Here is a 21,333-nt window from a genome sequence, read left to right as displayed (position 1 = left end):
ATAGCATTGTGTAACAATATGCTTAGATGCAAACATTGTATATGTTCTTTTAATACAGACATAAAACCACATTATTGTGGTGAGAAGAGCTGCTGTTAAAATGTTTTCAAATGTCAAAACTTGCATAAACCAGAAATTGACTTATACATTCTGGATTCACAGTTCTGGCTTTGTTATTGCCTAACATTTACTTCTTTAATGAAGAAACTACAAGTTTTAATATAGATTCCAGTTTTTACTGAAAGCTATACATCTTAGTTATAATTCATAAGTTTGCATATAGCTAATGTGATCAATTTAACATCATTAACATTCAAAAGAATTTTAAATTTATCCAAACTTCAAGCTGCTGACATGTAATACAGTATATACTTAATAATAAAGATACTGTTTAAACCTGGATTATTATGGAATCTGTTGTCACTTTGAATAGTTTTGGGGAAAATGTGCAAATGACCACAAATGTAAAATCTATTAGGGATAAAACATTCAAAAATATATTAGGTATTTATTTCTAAACCTTTCTATAAAATGTTTTGGTCAATCCAGTTGGACATTCTTATTTTTCACAAACAACTTGTAAAAGATAGTAATCCTCAACTAATATCAGCTGCTTTAATTGAAAAACATGTAAACATATTATTCATTTTTTCTATTCCATATAATACAGTTTTAATCTCTGCTAATTAGCTAAAAGCAAAAGGACATGGTAATAGCATAATTTAATAGGGTTTGGTGGCTCGGCATAGTTTTTATCTACCAGTTTAAATTTTAAATTGCCAATCTAATCACAATTTAAGGTAGGTTACGTGTGAGAATTTGGTCATAAATTTTACTTACTTCATATAGTGCGGGATCAAAATACAGTCTTGTGAAAAAATGACCAGACTTTTAGGTTACATGCACTGTATTAAATGAAAAATATTTTGTTTTTATTTTACAGGTAATACTAATAGAAGTCTTACCAAAATATCCCATATTTCGACCTGACTGAGAAGTTTTATTCAGTCACTTCTGTGTTATCTGTCATTTCCTACCCTTAGTGCCTTGTAGATGATTTTGGAATGAAGACGGTCTTCTTTGCTGTATTCAGCTTATTCTTTATAATAGTAGAATATTCTCCTCACTCTTCTATTTGTGTTGATTTAAGAAGAAAATTTGCACATCTTTTTTGTTGTTGTTAAATTAGCTTGTGTTTTGCACTCTAAAATTTTTAAATATACATATACATACACATGCACATATATATAAATATATATATATATTCATATACATAGTTGCCACTAAAAATAAAACATCAATACTGGTGTTTAAAAACAAAAACAACCTTGTTCTGAGCATGCTGCCTTATAATTTTCATACTCAGTGTTTCTAAATACGTGTCATTTTTCTAGACTACTTAATGCTCTGTAATCCCTTACTGAACACTTAAATAAGCTTTCAGTAGCTTTTAGAAATGGTTTTACTCTGCTCTTAAAGGACATGCAATTAATCATTCTGGTTTTGTCCTGCACTTTGCTAAATTATTATTTTATGTTAATGAACAAAATATTTAAACTTCTAAAGACTTGTAAATATTGTCTCTTTGCATAATGTCAAATGTGGTATGCCATAGTTTACAGAATGTAATATTACTCTTACTGTATTGCCAACACTTCTGCATAGATTTTAATATGAATGAAATTTGCAAGCGTCCTTTTGAATGCAGAGACCATTAACATACAGTTTTATGGCAAAGCCATGAGTTTGTTAAAATTTCAGATGTAGGGCAAGGTTGCCTTTTGTGTAATAAGCAGATTAAAATTGATATCATTGCCTCAGCTATCATGCATTGCACCTGAAACTAAGGACATTATGTTTCCCCATTTATTCTGCAGTTCCAATTTTCACCTCTGCTGCTTCTATCAAATAATTTATTTGACATCTGATACAATTTATAGCCTTACTATTCTTTTGTTAATTTACTCCTTCCTTTGAAAATGCTCAGAAATAAAACTTTTAAGAAGTATTTTGAAATTTCCCATATCTTCATGGGAATTATTTAGACCCCTATGAAAGCCACTGATGGTCCTTTTCTGGAGTTCAGATACTCTGTTCTGGGAAAGAGCTAGTTGGTAAACTGTCTAAAGAATGTATTGTGGCTGACACATAGTTGAGAAAATACTCTCAATCATTTTTTGAGGAATTTTTTTAAACACATGGACATTATTGAAGAAAGACAAATGTTTAAACAAATATAATTTACCATGTAATTTTAACTCATAGTAGCCATTTGATTGATGTATGCGTATTTTTCTATTTCTTTTCACAAGATGAAGGAGAATACCACTCTAGTTTGAGTAGAATGGGAAATTTTAGCATAACAAAAGCTTTATGTCACATTAATTAGCTGCAAAGTATCTTTGTGTGTATGTGTTATTTATCATTCATAGTGCTAAAAGTGAAAAGTGTCTGGGACTGAATAATACTCTATTTGCCATCCTACTCTTACTGCTTTTAGTAAGCCTTGTAGGCAAGCATTCATCCCAGTGAAGACAACATTATTTATTCATACAAGATCGAGCCTTTTATGCTACTTTTAAAATTTATGCCTAATTTTAAATCCACAATCTTTGACCAGTAAAAAAGGAGGGGAGTGGAGAAAGACTTATTTGATATATGATTATGGTTGTTTGCACAAATGCTTTCCCACCTCCCTCTGTGGAGCTCCTTTATCCACATGCCACCCGGGAACCCCAGATCTCTAACTTTTAATATATTGTGTGTGCCTGCAAATACGTGTTTGCCTCCTATAAAACTGAAGGTGTATTTTTGTAGATAAGATGGAAATCTCTGAAAATGCATATGTAGTATTTTGTCTTATAGCTAACGTCAAGGAAAAATTGTACATATGGCTTATGTTCCAGCTAATGTCATCAGATTTATGATTCATACTGTGAAATTTTAACACCAAAAATGATTTCCTGCATAATACACAATTTCTAATTGTTACTGGTAGAATAAATTGCTTCTTAGTATCAACCTTTGAACTCTTTTTCTTCTGTAAACTTGGAATTTGACCATTTGATGATTGTAACTTTTTCTGCCATGTCATGTATAAACTTCACTTGGTTTTCTTCAAAAAAAGCAGAAAGTATTGAATTATTCTCATGAAACAAATATTAAGACAGGAATAGAGACTAGCTAGAGGTGACAGTGTATGGTATTTGTCATAAAATCATTTTCTGACATATATAATTTTTCCCTGCAATAATGGGGGTCAAATCTAGGGCTTTGTACATATGCTAGTAAAATGCTCTACCTCTGAGCTACATCTTGTGTGTGTTTGTTTTGGAAACAGTTTCTCACTAAGTCACCAAGCTGACCTGGGACTTGTGCCTCCTAATTTTAGTGACCCAAATTGGTTATTTTATTGTTTCTCATGATGATGACTTAGACTACTCAGAAAACACAATTTTTTTTCTCATGTAACTGCTGATTCAAACTGTTTTCTCTTACAAGAGGCTGACAAGAAGTGGATATTTTGAAGTGTTTAGGAGATTACTTTCTTTTCAATGAAACTGGCAGCAATGAATGCTGAAATGACATTCCTCGCCCATCAAGTCTTTTTGTTCTATCCTCAGGATGGAGAATGTTTGTTTTTTTCATTGGGTTACTATTTTTGTGAGTTGTTTTAAGGTTGAAAAAAGTAATTTTGAATTTCTTTGTTACATTATACTGGTTTATAAAATCCACCATAGTTGCATCATTTGCCCAAGCATATAAATTTCATTAAGCTTTGAGGTTACAAGGTAAGAGATATCTTTAAAATTCACATTTGAATGCCTCTCTTTGGACCCAAGATTCTGGCTTAATAAATTGATCAAGTTTGTCATTTTAAGCTCATCCAAAAGACCAGTATCACTGATATTATTAATAACAATATGAATAAGTGTCATTTACATTTTAGTTTCATACTGAGGCATGTCTTTTGTTTGTTGTCTTCTACCTCCATTTTAGTTTAGAACAAGAGAACATTATAGTAAGACTTTTGCAGTAGATGTAGAAGTGCCTTGTCTTTTTTGAACAAAGATAACATATTATGAGGAAGGAAGCAGAATAAATTAATTGATATATTATTAGATTGCAAATCATCATCTTCAACTAGATACAAGAATACCAATGTATTGTATTTCTTATACAAAACCTGTTTTTTTTTTTGTTTCCCTCTAATCAAGTGATATATTAAGGACAGACTATCATAGAACAGGACTATTAGTCACTGAAGAACTAGGGTAATTTTAATGCTAGTAATCATAATTTAACATAGTTCTGGAAGGATAAAGGTCTTTGATTAAAGCCCTACCAAAACACAACTAAGTATTTAATGTCTGTACGATTCATATTATTCTGTCTGTAAACACTGATTCTAAGAAATGAAACAATATTTATGAATCTTTTAATGAAATTTTTCTTGTTTTTTCATAATTTGAGTAAAGTTTGATAGCATTTGTAAGCCTTAAACAAATAGGGATTTTTCAAGAGTCTGGGAGCTCTAAAAATCATTAGCATTTTTCTTTTCTTTATATATAACTGCCACTTTTTTAAAAAAAATCTAACCTTACTACTACAACATAAAGCTCCCAAGTGATATTTCATTAGAAGTTACCATATTGATGTAGATATATACAAAGGATACAGAAATTATATTCATCCAATGATTGTTTGGAGCACAATCCAGTGATTGTGTTCCCACATGGTGGGAATACTGTTTGCCAATTTGATTATAAATGCTCAAATTTATTAAAATTAGGTCATCTTATGCCTATAAAAGTCTGCTCTTTACAAAAATTCTGTTTTGCAACATATGCCAAATTCCATTTCCCATAAGTGGTGAACTTTTGGAAAATTTTTCACAGAAAAGGAATAAGTTATTAATATCTGTACATGTAATATATAAGCTAAACAATAGATGATAGACAGAAATATAACCTGATTATAAGCCAAGCTTTTCATTTTGTTGATGGCAGCCTGAAAATATATTCCATTTTCTATAGGTTTTGTCAAACTCTTATTAAGTGAAGAAATGATCTAATATTCTGAGCCCCATACAAGTCACCTAAATTGCATGTCAGCCTCTTGATTTGTAAATGACAGGGTTGAACCTAGAGCTGAACAGAAAATTAGAGATTAACCAATACTCTGTGATGTTTGGAATTCTTAGCAATTTTTTACTCTACTCATTATTAGAATGCTTTTTCTCAGATCTACTACCTGTGAGGGAAACTCTCACAGTGCCTTGTACACAGTGAAAGTTTAGTTTGCTGGCTGGCTGTTAGTTCAAGTGTGTTATTATTACTTAGACTCAAATTGATGCCTGTTGGATCTTAGTCTTTCCATGTTGGTAAAAGTGAATATAATTCCCCAGGAACTGAGTACTGAGGTCTCTGCTTTACCTATGTGGAATCTGACTGTACAGTTGATATCCGGGAATGAATTACAGCTTTGACAGTGAATATATATGGTCCATCATTTATGTGGGGAATTTCATAACCGACTCAGCATCTGCTTTAGTATTTTGTCAGGTAACATACCTTCAAAAATTATCTATTGGAACAAACTGGTAAGTCTAGGTGAAAAGGAATGTAAAATTCAAACCCAAGTTAATTCTGATTTAATTCTTGGCTTTGTTGCCTAATTCCTCTGTACCTCATGTCCTCATTCCTGAAGTGGAGACAATAATCTGTACCTACCTCACAGGGGAATTGAGGATTTTTTTGTATATAAATGTATTCTGAAGTTGACTGAAATATATACTAGATATCATAATTATGTAATTCCTAAATAGAGTCACTTAAATCTGTGTTTTTCTTTCTCAGTAAGACCCTACAGAACGAATGTTGCTGTTGTGTTTATTTTTCAGTCAAAAAATTTTGTTACTAATCCCCTATTTGCTAAACATGACTAATTGTACTGTGGTAATAATTGATTAGAGAAGAAAAGCAGATGGAGTAAACCAGTTGTTCCCAGTTTGGGGCAGATGAAGCTAAAAGAGGGATATCCTTGTTCCTTTTGAATTATTTTAAAAAATATCCTGGGAGTCATATATTGACCCATATTTCTACTATACAAGCCAATCAAGGTATGGAATTTTCAGGCATTTTGCTTATATTTCAGTTCTGTCTATAAGCACTGCTTAATCACACTGATCAGAAGGTGTGACTAGTAGTATTTTCATTAATAAAATATTACATGCAATTTACTAAATACTTGAAAATATGCAAAAGAAATCATGAAGAGATTCACATGATGAAAATGTTAGAAACCACTTTTGTAAAGAAACTAAGATTATTTGATTCTCCACAGATTGCTTACCTAGTCCCTAAATAATGAAAGCATGTGCGTGTGTTTGGTAGATAGGTCTATAAATCAAGTTAGAATTCATTTTCAGTTTTCTTTTTTAGGACAGTGTAACTGAACTAATTCACTGAGGTGTGTTCAAGTAATTCTCATATATATATATATATATGTATATATATATATATGACTGCAAATGTGGAAAGTGTTAAGTTTTAGCATTGGTTTATATATGCATTTCTGAGTCTCAAATGTTTCTGTGTATAAACTCAACATGAATCAGGGCAATAATTTCTCAAATATTTTAATTTATATTTATAATATTTAAGCTTTTATCTTGGCTTAATTTTCCATTTTCCTGTTAATCAAATAGTGTAAAATTGCTTTAATGCCTGGACTTTGGAGCAAGTTACAAATGCTTAAAATTATATAATCTCCAAACTAGTTTGCCATCGTTGGACTAATCACAATCAAATGTGAGTTTCAGCGACAAGAAAAGAACATCCAGATAGCTAAAATGGGCACTGATTAAAACATCTGGTCAAAAAGCCTGTAATTTCTACTTTTTGGCAGAAGACCCTCATTGGGACAGCTTTATAAGAAGAGAGTAATAGTGACTGAGTCCACTCAAAGAACTTTTATGCTTCCTGTAGTGTTACATAGCCTGTGGAATCAATTCATGTTTCTCCCATGAGTCCAAGGATGACAATTCTGGAAAAAATCTATATACAGCTGTGCCAAAATAAAGAATACCTGCCTCTCTGGAACTTTAACTGCTGCTTCTGTCATTGTTCACTTGTCAAAACATTATTCTCAGGATGCAAAATTAAAATAAAATGCAAATCTGTATAATATAATTGTGTGTTTTTAGGGGCACATCTCTGTAGTTTCATCACTATAAGATAATTATTTAAAGGTTCTTTTGAAAGTTGTAATTTACATATTGCTCCTTCGCACATTGGCTAGTCTTGTCTGATCTATGTGTAGTTTATGACATTTACTGGATTTGGAGGGCTTTTTGCGCCTCGTGTTGGGCATGTGGCTAGGTGGAAAGTTATTTCAAAGTGACTTTTCCTTCATTCCTCATGCCTACCTAAAATTAAAGGAAAGGTCCAGGCTGCTCCTAAGCTTTCTACCCTCCACCCCCCCCTGCAATGTGAACACAGCAAGATGCTTAAAAGCTAGCGCATTAGAGAAAGGAAAGTGAACAAGAGGTGTTTGAGATGGTCTTGGTGGGCCCTTGGGGAAGCTGAAAGCAGGTGTGTTAATAACCCTGATTAGGGACCTTGATCTGAGTACTGAGAAGACTAGTTCAGAGGCTATAAAGCAGAAGTATCTGTGAATAAGGAGAACCTGGGGAGAGGAGAACAAATAGATCCCAGAATAGAAATCTGCCAATATTTCCTCCAAACACCTCCAAACACAGGATGTCTGTGGGACATCCTGCTCTCTGCTCACTAGACATCAGGCACACTAGCCAGAGGGTGTTCAGTGGTGTGATAGGCAGAAGCCTTGTGAGGAAGAATACAAAAGCTGCAGCAGGATTTGTTTTTCAGGGAAAGGATTGGAATGGAGAAGGACCCAGACAGAAATCAGTGAACATTAATTACTAAACCAGTCACATTATACCATTTCCTCCAATTGGGAGTCTGGCCTTAAGACAAGGACAAAGGCCTACAGGTGGCCATTCCCAGCACTTGCAGCTTAGAAGACTTAGAGGAACATTGAGATCTATGAACTTCCTCACTGGCAGCCACTTGAGCATGTCATGGGGAAAACCAACTGAGAGACCTGCACTAATAAGCAGGTAACTGTGGACCAGAAAAAGTGAAGGAGAGAGAGAACATGTGAAAACATCAACTGTCCAACAAGGCTAGAAGCAATAGAGAACCATGGTCAAGGGTCACCTGTGCTTTCCCTACAGATTGCACCTTATCCACCTATGAACAGAGGGGAAAGAACTGAACGAAACTGCAACACTTTAATACTGACAACACTTAAATAATGTGCTTTTGCAACCACATTTTTTGCTGCTTATTTTTTCTCTTTTTCTCTTCCTCTTTCATTGCTTTATCTCTTCCTATCATCTTTACATCTAGTATAAGTGTGTATGAAGTGTGTATAAATGGAAAGGAGAATAACTGGTACTCTAAATGGTAGCTTTCAGAGGCAATTTAGTGCAAACCACCAAAATTGTGTATAGAGGATCCAAACATAAGCTAACTCTTAACAGGTTCCAACATTCTTGCAACTTCCCTCAATTTGTCCCCTCTACTGCTCTTATAAATACTTTCTCAAACCTCCTCAACACTAGCCTTCTGTCCAGCTATAAAAGTAATTCCCATAGAGTCCAATCTTTGATATTTCACCTATGAGTAGTTCTCTGTCTCAACTTATTTACCTTTCTTTTTCCTTCCCCCTCTTACCCACGTCCCAATCAACCTGTTAGCAGTATAGTGTAGTCTGTATAAGGCACTGAAAAAGGATGAAATTATCAGTGCAAGTTTTGATGTACATAACTGATGGATGGTTAGATCTGCCAACGTTGGTGTAACTGATAGAGATTCTTTCCATGCAACACAGTAGCCAGGTCTGATCCTATTATATTGACTAGGTTGAAGAGGTAGGTAAATACCAAAAAGCAATCAAATCCAAGAACACATCACTAAGGAGACAGTAACTAAAAAGATGACTATATTATCAAAGAAGTCTTTAAATTCTAATCTTCAACCAGCACACACACACACACACACACACACACACACACACACACGGAGAAAGAGCAACAGGAGAAAAAAGAAAACAAAATGCATCAAAAAACTCCTAAGTCCCCCAAAATAGATCAAATGGACATCAACAAGTAAGAAATAAAAAATGAAAAGACTGGATTATATGAAGCGGTTTAAAGAACAAACATCAATAATGTGGTAACCTCAAGGATGATATAACTAAAGAGATAATAGACTTACTGAACTAAATGATCAATGAATTTAACAACATGAATAAAAATGTACTTCAGGTAAAATAATGCAAAACATGAAGTTAGCGAAGAATTAAAAAGTCCAGAAAAGGTGCCAAATAAAAATACAAGACAAAAATTCTGTGGAGATTATGGGCAGCAGAAATGAGCAATGTGAAAAAAGAAGATAAGGCTGAGACAGGTTAAGTGATGCCTTGTAAACAAGATTACCACAGCTGTTATGACACAGAAGACTAACCCAAGATTAATTGAAATTAGAGAAAAGTAACAACATGATGTGAATGACATAAAAAAGCCCTGTTTATGGAAATTGCAACAGAAAGTTTTCTAAGTGCTTAGAAAGAACTTAACATAAGAGTAAGTAAAGTATATAGAACTTCAAATAGCCATAACTGGAGAAGAATTTCTCCATGACTCATCATAGTCAAAATCCCAGCAGTCCAACACAAGGACAAAATTAAATGCTGTCACAGAAAAGCAGTGAATCATCTATAAAGGTAAACTTAGTAGAACAAACTGATTTCTCAGCACAAATCTTAAAGAATTGGAAGAGCACAGAGAAAAGTTCTTGAAGCACTTAAACAAACAAACAAATAAAAAAAACCCTTTAACCCAGGTCAATGTATTTGACAAGACTGTCTTTCAAAACCAGTGAAGAAATTAGGACCTGTCCCAACAAAGAGAACCTTAAGAAATCCATGACTACCAAACCAGCATTACAAAAATATTGCAGGATACCCTAGACAGAGACAATGAAGACAACAGTGAGAATCAGCCTACTGGAATTAATACCCCAACCTAAGTAAACAGTTTTAACATGAAGAAAAAGAAATCAGCAACAGAAAAAAAATGTAATAACAAAAATCAGCCAATAATTTTCAGTGATAATTATCAATGTAAATGGTCTTAACTCTCAAATTGAGCGAGTGGCAGAAAGGATAAAAAACTAATGGTATGCTGCATGCTAGAAACGTATTTACTATTTTAAATATCCCATATATTAAGAATGTGTGAGAAATAGATATTAGATAATCCATTTTCAGCTTGGATGGAAATTTGCTGACCAATACACAGGCAGTAAAGGTAGTTATTTTGAGCTTAACCACCAAATGACCTCACCCAAAATGTCCCAGAACAAGATGTTACAACCAGGTAAATTTGTAAGCAAGTGACATTCCACAAAAGAATGCACATAGAAAAGTAGGTTCACCAAAAAACTGAAAGGAGCTTGAATGACAATCAGAAAGACAGTACCCTCAACTTCAGTCAATAACTGGGGTGAGAGAAGGGACTTTACAAGCTAAGGATAAAAGCTATTGCCTGTTTGAATCAGATATACCTGCTTATGGATTGGCACTGATTTCTGTTCTTTAATGCATTAGAGCAATAACTGGAAATTCTAGGGACAAGATTAAAGACTGCAGGATCATGTGATAAATGGAATGGCATGACTCCTCCTGTGACCAGTGGCTAGAGGGACTGAAGGACTCAAACATCTTTGCATGCAGAACTGAGCAGCCCAGGGATGTCCACATGCCAGTTGCAGTTGCAGAAAGTCACCCCATAGCACCCTCATTCACCTTGCCCAAAAACAAGAGGTTATATACTACAGTAGATGTGAGTGGGAGTGGCAACAGATATACAAGTAAAAGCATGACACCCTCTTGCCCTGCTACTAGTAGATTGAGGGATGTAAGCAGCACTACAACTCACAGAGTAATCAGCTGGGAGGTTAACACTCCACCCTCAGGAGAGGAGAAGGAATTGGTACTGAGTAGCTTTGGACAGCACCTGCACCCCACTCCACCCTGTAGCAAGCAAAGTGAGGGAGAAGTGCCTTGCCAGCATATTACATAGAACTCTACATAGAACACCCCCAAAACCCCATCTGAAGACATACAGATTTAAATATCAAATCAGTAGTTTAGCTAGATATAAAGCAACACTTGAAAATCAATAGCATTCCCGTACATAAATAACAAATCCACTGTGGGAGAAATTAGGGAAATATTTTTCACAATAGCATCAAAACAAAGAAATACTTAGGAATTGATCTAGCAAAGGAAGTAAAATGCCTCTACATTGAAAACTACAGTACTGTGAAAGAGGAGATCAAAGAGGATATCAGAAAATGGAAATAGATCTTTTGATTTTGGGAAGGAAGAACAAACATAGGGGAAAAGTCTTCAATCCAAAATTGTTATTCAGATTTAATAAAATCCCAATCAAAATACCATTAATACACCTCACAGAATTAGAGAAAATAATTCTAAAATGCATTCGGAACCAGAATAGAGCTAGAATAGCACAAGCAACTCTGGGCAAAAATGCAAGACTAGAGACATCACTATCCCTGACTTGAAGTCATGCTATAGAGCTACTGTGATAAAAGCAGCATGACACTGGCAAAAAAAAAAAAAAAAAAAAAACCCAAAGGATTACTGAAACAGATTAATGGATGCAGGAAAAAGTCTAAATATACTGAATCACCTTATCTTTTTATCTTAGAATAAAACCAAACAAAATAAAACAATAGAGCCAATCAAAACAAAACAATGCAAGTGATACAAGGACCTCAAAGGAAGATAATAGGAAATCAACAATGGCTATCATGATATATCTTGTTATCTTCAAGATAACTGCCCATATAATCAGACATAATAAAATCAAACAAAATTAAACAGAATAAGACCAAAGATAACAAAACAATAAAAGTGATACAAAACTTCAAATCAACACAATAGGAAATTAACAATTGCTACCACAATACCTCTTAATATCTTCAAAATAGCTGCCCAGATCATCAGACATAGACATGGAAAATTAATCAAACAATGCAAGAACTAAACTGCTCCTTTACTTCAGTTGTTAACTTTCCAGAAATTTCAGATGTGTGATCTCTAATTTCTACTATGTCTGTGTCTCCCGAACGTGTTCTAAGAGGGCTAGTGGTCTGAGATTGTATTTGCTCTTTCATCTTCTTGTTTTCCTGTGTTCCTTGGATTCATCCCATTGTTGCATCCTGAGTGCTTCCTGCATTGGCTGCTAGTTCCTTGGTGTAGTGGATTGGACTAGGCACCTGGGATCCTCTGATCTGGTGGAGAGGTGCAGGGAAGTAGTTCATCTATGCTCCCTTGATGGCAGTGAGGCCTCAGGGTGTGACTTCTTCTCTGAGTCAGCACTAAGCTGGTTGGATCTCTCTGGGCTACTGATATGTGGTCTCAGGGTGTGGCTTCTCCAGGCCAGGCTGAGCCTACTGGATCTCTCTATGCCATTGAGAGCAACCTTATCATTGAAAAAGCAGTCAAATATGTTAACTGAAGAAAGACAGTCTCTATTATAAATGGTGCTGGAAAAACTGGCTTTCCACATGCCAAAAACTAAAAGTAGACTCATGTCTATCACTCTGCACTAAACTGAGATTGAAAAGAATCAAAGATCTAAGTTAAAAAATACACTATATCTGCTAGAAGATAAAATAGGTAGAACTCTTGAAGAAAAAGGTATAGGCAAAGACTCATAAACAAAGCCTTGATTGAACAGGAAATGCTAGACAGAATTAGCAGCTGAAATCCCATTCTATTCAAAATGTCTTGTACATCAAAATAAATCACCAGCAGAGTGAAAAGACAACCCTCAGATTGAAAAAAAATTTAGCTAGTTGCCCCTCAGACAAAGGGCTGATATGCAGAATGTATAAAGAACTGAAAAAAATCACATCCGTTAAATTCTAAAGAGCCCAATCTAAAAATGGGTATCGGAGATGAATATATACTTCTCACATGAAAAAGTAACATTGATCATTCAAGAGATGCAAATTAAAACAACACTAACATTTCATCTCACTCCAGAAAGAATGGCTATCACAAAAAATCAATAAAAATTTCTGGGGTGGCCGTGGGAAAAAAGGAACTTTGTAGGTGGGAGTGAAAACTGCAATGACTGTGGAAATCAGTGTAGGAATTCCTCAAAAACTAGGCCTAGTAATACCATTAGACACAGCCATTACCCTTTTTCATACTTTCGCCAAAGAATTAAAAGCATTATACCACAGTGATATACGTGTATCCATGTTCAGCACAGTTTGTAATAACCAAATCTTGGAAACAACCCAAATATATATCAACTGATGAATGGATAAAATAGATGTGTTTTAAATATATAATGGAATACTACTCTGCCATAAAGAAGAACAAACTTGAGACATTCATTATCAAATGGATGAACCTTGAGACCATATTCTTAAGTGAAATAAATCAGACACATGTGTAAATATTTCTCACTGGTGTGAGAAACTGATAATGTAAACAAGAGCCAAACTGTACAAGAGACATGGTCAAATGAGAAGAAATTTTTCAAAGGGAAAGGAAGATTGGGAAGGGAAGGCAGAATGGGAGAAAGCAAAAAGAAAAAATGAGAAAAGAAGAATAAAACGGAAATAAATCCTTGTAAATAAGGAAGGGAAGAGAGGTTGAAGGGAGGGGAGGGGAATGGTAGGAAAAGAAAAAAATTACGAGGTATGTCATGTACAGATAAAAATTCCCTATAACAGTGATCATTGTATTTACCTAGCTTAATTACATTTAAAGAAAAACCAGAGGCCTGCATCAGGATGGAGAGAAACATTGGCAAAATTAAAACAGCAGAAAGAGTGTAGTATGCTGCTTCTGAATTGACTTTGGAAGGTCCATGGTTGCCTAAAGGGAGACTCAAAATAGGATCTTATGGTATGTTACTTCTCAACTAGCGTGGATAGGTACCATTTTTATGAGCTAACCTTTTATGACTGTTGGTTTGACTGCATAATAATAATGCTGACCCAGTAGACAAGTTCGTGCCAGTGAACCTGTCTGCCCAATCCATCATCACACCCAGGTAGACAAACATCAAGAGTTACAATCCAAGAACTCAGAATGAATCGAACCCTGTAAGAACATCTGAAACCTGACAGAAAGAAGTCCTGAGTCTAAGTTAGGTTCAGTATGGTGCTAGAGAGATCAGAGTAATCACTGGACTACAAGAACACATATTCTTTGTTAAAGAAGCTGTTGGAAATCACATACACAGTGTCTCAATGGAATATTTAATCTGTGTTCCCTTTGAACAGTTTATAGATTTAAGATTGTGTGTGTTTCTTTTTTCAAATATTTAAACATTTTTATTAGTACAAATTGTCATTCATGTTGACCACATGCATGATAGAGATTTAATACTTGTACATAATATATTTTAATCCTTCTTTTTTCCCTCCCATTCCTCTCCCTTCCCTTCAACCATCTTCTTCTCATCATTTACACAAATTTTATTTGCATGTTTTGCTTCCACTATCTTTTACCTCTTTTCCCTTTCTTCCCTTTCCCCTCCTCCTACTTGTTTCCATTTCTATTTCAATAAGTTCTTTATATTTCCCAATATCTATTACCCACTATTCTCTTCTTTTACACTTTGGATTTCTCACACAAGGAAATAAAGATTATGTGTGTCTGATTTATTTACTTAAGATTGTGGTCTTGAGATGCATTCATTTTCCTAAGAATAATTAAAGTTTAATCTTTCTTTATGTGAGAGGAGTATTCCATTGTATATAAATACAACATTTTCTTTATCTATTCACCCATTGATGGACATTTAGGCTGTTTTAAAATTTTAGCTATTACAAATTATGCTTCTGTGAACATGAGAATGCACATATTACTATAATATGATACTTTTAAATCTTTGAGAAAATGCCAAGAATGGCAATAGATAGATCAAATGGAACCTCTAATTTTAGCTTTTTGAGGACTCTGCATGCTTATTTCCATATTGTTTGCATTTGGTTTACACTCCCACTGGAAATAGAGAAACATTCTTTTTCTACACAGCTTCACTAGCATTTTTATTGGTTTATTTCTTGATGGTAGACCTCTCTGGAATGAGATGAAAATCTCAGTATTGTTTCAATTTGAGCTTCTCAAATGACCAGTGATGCTGAACATTTTTTTCATATATTTCTTTGCCATTTGTACTTGTTCGTATGAGAAATGTCTATACATTTCAGATTCCCATTTTCTGAACTAAGTCTTTAAATGGGAGGTGTATGATTATTGTTATATATTCTAGATATTATTTGTTTGAAGAGTAGGTGATAAAATTTTTCTCACTTTATGAGATGCCTTTTCAATCTATTGGTGGTTTCTTTTGCTGTGCAAAAACTTTTAAAGAAAATGAGATCCCAGTTGTTGATTCTGTTCAACTTTTCCTGTGAGATTGGGTTTTGTTCATAGCATCTTTGCTTACACCTGGGTTTTAAAGAGTTCTACCCATTCTGTCTTCCAGCAGATTTAGTGTTTCTGTTTTAATATTTACATCTTTAAGACATGTGTCTAGGAGCCAAGGATTTAGCTCAGCGGTGCAACACCTGCCTGGCACGTGTAGGGTCCTAAGCTCAATAACCGTCCACAAAAAGAAAAGAGAGAAAAAATGTGTCTGGGTTTCATTTTTGACATGTGGAAAGCTAGCTTTTTTTTGCCACAATTTATTAAAGGGAGTATCTTTCTTCCAGTGAAGGTGTTCGGTGTCTTTGTCAAAGGTGAAGTAGCTGAATGTGCTGGAAATGTTTCTGCATCTTCTAATCTGTCCATGGATCCTCAGGTTTATTTTTTCCCTATACCATGCTGTGTTTATTATGACAGATTTATAGTATAGCATAAATTGGGGATTGTGATTCCCTCCCTGCATTGTCCTTGTTGCCCACCAATGGCTTTTGCTCTTCTAGGTATCCTCTAATTCCACATGAATTTTAGGATTGTTTTTTCTAGCTTTGTAACATATCATGTTGGTATTTTGATTGGGATTGCATTAAATATGTATATAAATTTTTGAAGTATGGCCATTTTCATTTTATTGGTTCTTCATAACCAAGAACAAGGGATATTTCTTATTTTCTGATATTCTCTTTGATATCTTTTTTAGATTACTGTAATTTTCAATGTAAAGATATTTTACCTCATTCATTAAACTGTTTCCTAAATATTTCATTTTTGATGTTATTGTAAAAGGTATGGTTTCCCTAACTTTTCTCTCAGTGTGTTATTTATATACAAGAATGCTATTGATTTTTGAGTGTTGCTGTGTTTTATGTCTAGATGCCTCCAAAAGCCTTATGCAGTAATAAGGAGCAAGGTTTTTAGAGGTGGCTGAATCAAGTTTGTGACTGATTCATTATCCAATGCTGGAATTAAGGATTGAGTGCTACACCCACACTAAGGCAGATAGGCTGCATACAATGTAAAGAACACAAAGAGGCTCGTCTCTCTCTCTCTCTCTCTTTCTCTCTCTCTCTCTCTCTCTCTCTGTCTCACTGTGAGCTAAATAAACATTTTTAATTTTATTTTTAGGTATTGGATACTGGCTTTGTATCCAGATATATAACTGAATTTTTTTATTCAATCTGGAAGTATTTTGACAGAGTTTTTGCGTTCTATGTATAATATCATGTCATCTGCAAATAATAGTAATTTAACTCCTTCCTATCCTAACTTTATTCCATTTAGTTCTTTATCTTATCTAATTGCTCTGGCTAATGTTTCCAAATCTATGTTGAATTTTTAATTTTGGAGTGAAATCTTTAAGTTTTTGACCATTTAATAAAATTTTGGCTACTGGTTTGTTATAGATGGCTTTAAGAGTTATAGATAAAAACCATTTATTCCAAATTTCTAAAGAGTGGTCATGAATGGATGCTGAACTTTTTCAAATGCTTTTATTTGGGTCTCTATCAAAAATATCATGTGCGGGGCTGGGGATTTAGCTCAGCGGCATAAGCGCCTGCCTTGCAAGCAGGCAGTCCTGAGTTCGATCCCTGGTACCGATAAAAATGAAAAAGACCCCCCAAAAATATCATGCGGTTTTTTTCCTTGGTTTCGCTAATGTGGTGGGTTACATTTATTGATTTTCATATGTGGAACCATCCCTGCATTCCTGGAGTGAATTCTACCTTGCCATACTGTATAATCTTTTTGATTTTCTGCATTCTGTTTGCCAGTAACTTACTGAAGATTTTTCATATATGTTCATTAGGAAGATTGACCTATAACTGTCTTTTTATGATTGGGTCTTTCTCTGGTTTTACTATAAGGTACTGCTTGCTTCCAGGAATGTCTTTGGAAATATTATATCCCTTCCAATTTCATTAAAGACTTGAGGAGCAGTCTCATTAGAACTCTAAAGTTCTTATAGGATTCATCGGTGAATCCATTAGAACCTGGGCTTTTATTTCTTTGTAGATTTTTAAAAAATTTTTTTTGGTCCTTTTCATTTTTATCGGTACCAGGGTCCAAACTCACAACTGCCTGCTTGCAAGGCAGGCGCTTATACCACTGAGCTAAATTCCCAGCCCTTCTTTGTAGATTTTTAAGTATGTTTTCAATGACTAATGATGGATTACTTAGAATTCTTTTTTTTAAATTTTATTTAAAAGGAAAAAGAGAAAAAACAAAACAAAACAAAGCTTCTTGATATGGAAATATTTGAAGCTATAGTATATGAAGATTTATTCAAATATTTCAAGGAAAAAGACAGACAATGTGGTAACTACTATTAAGTCGGGTTATTTGGTGGTGAAGCACTAGGTTGCTGAAACAGTCATGCTTTGACCTGTATTGTTATATTGTTGTGTCCTGTTTTATCTCAATCTCTCCCTTATTCATTAAAAAATTATTTAGTTATTTTTTATGGTTTTTTTAATTAAGGGGAAAAATTAAAAAATTAGCACAATATATAATAGTAACATTTTTAATTTCCTATTAACTTGTTTTGAAGTCCTGTAATACTCCCACTATCTTGTTTTGACTGATTAGACTCTGTTCCATTCTGCATGATAGTATCAAGTTTGAGGGTATAGGCAACTACTTTGAAGGCAATAAGATTCACTAAGATGCCCATTCTGGTTGGACTATTGTCTCCTTTGGAAGTCCTGTAATGTTTACAAGGTTTAGACTTTATTGGTCTTGTTCTCTACTGTTTTGTTCAACTTTATAATACCTAATGAGATAGACAATTCTTTTTAAGGAAACAAGAGACATTATGGTAACCATTGTTGATAACCTTGTACTCTGTTTTTACATCATGTGCTATGTCTATCCTTGGTTTTGACTGACAGCTTTGTTTTGCCATATTTGAGTTTATTCTCCCCCCCGCAAAAGTAATAAGAACTAAGGAGTAATAAAACCCAAAATGTGTAAATTTTGTTGTAAAAAAGAGAAGGAAAAAAAGTGCTCTAAAAGATACAACAGCAAGTGTGTTTAGGGGTGTTAAATAGCTGACCATATTAATGTTTTTGGTTGGATCATTGAACACAACTGTTTGCAGTCTCACTGTTTGAATGCCCACTTTGCATGCTTTGATACTGTGACTTGAGCAACTATCTCTAAGATGATAATATCTAATCTGGTGATTTCTTACTGTTTTGTTTTTTTGTAGTTCTGTATTACTTGTACCCTTACATTGCTTTGTTTTTTCTCTTTTTCCTTGTAAATAAAATTTAAAAAAAAGAAATGAGGCAGCACTAAAAAAAATAGTGGTGTAAGGGTCCAAGTAATACAGAACTACAAAAAAAAAAAACAACAACAACAACAAAAAAACCAAAACAGTAAGAAATCACCAGTTAATAGATTACACATTGTCATCTTAGAGATAGTTGCTCAAGTAACAGTATCAAAGCATAAAAAGTGGACATTCAAACAGTGAGACTGCAGACAGTTGTGTTCAATGATACAACCAAAAATATTAATATGGTCAGCTATTTAACACCCCTAAACACACTTGCAGTTGTGTCCTTTAGAGCATTTTTTCTTCCTCTTTTTTACAACAAAATTTACACGTTTTGGGTTTTATTACTCCTTAGTTCTTATTACTTTTTTTGGAAGAGAATAAAGTCAAATATGGCAAAACAAAGCTGTCAGTCAAAACCAACGATAGACACAGCACATGACTTAAAAACAGAGTACAAGGTTATCAACAATGGTTACCATAATGCCTCTTGCTTCCTTAAAAAGAATTGTCTATCTCATTAGGTATTATAAAGTTGAACAAAACAGTAGAGAACAAGACCAATAAAGCCTAAACCTTGTAAACATTACAGGACTTTCAAAGGAGACAATAGTCCAACCGGAATGGGCATCTTAGTGAATCTTATTGCCTTCAAAGTAGTTGCCTATACCCTCAAACTTGATACTATCATGCAGAATGGAACAGAGTCTAATCAGTCAAAACAAGATAGTGGGAGTATTACAGGACTTCAAATCAAGTTAATAGGAAATGAAAAAAGTTACTATAATATATCCTGCTAATTTTTTTATTTTTCCCCTTAGTTAAAAAATCATTAAAAATAACTAAATAATTTTTTAATGAATAAGGGAGAGATTGAGATAAAAAAGGACATAACAACGTAACAATACAGGTCAAAGCATGGCAGTTTCAGCAACCTAGTGCTTCATCACCAAATAACCCGACTTACTAGTAGTTACCATAGTGTCTTTCCCTTGAAATATTTGAATATAACTTTATATACTATAGCGTCAAACATATCAAGTCAGTGTAAAACCATTCAAGTGGATGAAAGCATTGTAGAAAAGCATTTAGAACCAGCTAACGGAATATGAACAATTGTTTGTATATTATCTCTTTGCCTATAACAATTTTTGTTCATACTATCACATATAACAAAATTCAGCAAGATGCATCATGACAAAACCAATGGAGACAGAAGAGCCATAGTTTGGTAGGACTTCAAAACAAGATGATAGTAAAACAGCACTAGCAATTATGATGACTTATTTTCTTCAAAATAGCTGTTCATTTCATCACAGGCAAAATATCAAGCAGACCAGAATAAAGCCATTCCAATTAATAAGTGAAAACTTTATAAGGCTTCAAGGCCACATAACGGGAAATCATGATTATCACATATTTTTATATATTTGAATCATTACTTACATTAGGGAAACTATTTGATATTCACGCATGCGAGATTGATTTATTTCACTTATGAGTATGGTCTCAAGCTGCGCCCATTTATTGATAAATATCTCAATGTGATCCTTCTTTATAGCTGAGTAATACTCCATTGTATAGAAATACCACAACTTTTTAATCCATTCCTCAGTTGATGGACACTTGGGTTATTTCCAAGATCAGGCAATTACAAATTGTGCTGCTATAAACATAGGTGCACATATATCACTGTGGTATGATGCTTTCAGTTTTTCTGGGAATATGCCTAGAAGTGGAATAGCTAGAACAAATGGGACTTCCAATCCCAGCTTTTTGAGAAATCTCCAGACTGACCTCCACAAAGGTTGTACCAGTCTACACTCCCATCAACAGTGTAGGAGAGTTCTTTTTTCCCCATAGCCTTTATATTATTTGTTCTTGGTTTTCTTGATCCTGGCCATTCTTTCAGGAGTGAAATGGAATCTCAGTGTGGTTTTAATTTGCATTTCTCTGATGACCAATGATGCTGAACATTTTTTCATGTATTTATTTGCCATTTGTATTTCTTCATCTGAGAAGTGTGTATTCATCTCAGATGCCCATTTTTGGGTTGGATCTTTGAAGTTTGGGGGTCTGAGTTTTTTTTAATTCTTTATATGTTTTAGACAAAAGTCCCTTGTCTGAGGGGGAGTTCATTAAGATCTTTTCCCAGTTTGTGGGTTTTCTTTCCACTATGCTGGAGATTTCTTTTGACATGCAGAAACATTTTAATAAGAGGTGGTCCCAGTTGTTGATTCTGGGAAGTATTTCCTGTGTGGTTTGAGTCCTGTTCATGTATTCTCTACCCACTCCCATGTCTTCAAGGTTTCTACCTAATTTGTGTTCCAAAAGATTTAGTGTTTCTGTTTTAATATTCAGATCTTTGACCCACTTAAATTTTAATTTAGTACATGGTGATAGGCATGGGTCTAGTTTTAGTTTTCAGCCAATGGAGAGACAGTTTTTCCAATACCATTTATTAAAGAAACTGTCGTTCTTCCAGT

General features: G+C 34.1%; 1 protein-coding gene across 2 annotated transcripts in view; it reads left to right on the top strand.

Moving 5' to 3' along the window:
- The window catches only part of Chic1 (cysteine rich hydrophobic domain 1), a 77,592-nt gene extending 70,483 nt beyond the window's left edge, over positions 1–7,109 (top strand). For both annotated transcript variants that reach the window (XM_013153755.3, XM_003470983.5), the window contains one exon: positions 944–7,109. In XM_013153755.3, coding sequence (XP_013009209.1) covers positions 944–994 — 51 coding nt within the window. In that variant the 3' untranslated portion in view covers positions 995–7,109. The remainder of the gene's footprint in view (positions 1–943) is intronic.
- The last annotated feature ends 14,224 nt before the right edge of the window (positions 7,110–21,333 follow it).

This window comes from Cavia porcellus, unplaced genomic scaffold (genome assembly GCF_034190915.1).
Source record: "Cavia porcellus strain 051 isolate PalLab524CR breed Dunkin Hartley unplaced genomic scaffold, mCavPor4.1 scaffold_3, whole genome shotgun sequence".
Lineage (NCBI taxonomy): Eukaryota > Metazoa > Chordata > Mammalia > Rodentia > Caviidae > Cavia > Cavia porcellus.
This window is presented reverse-complemented; position numbering and strand designations above follow the sequence as displayed.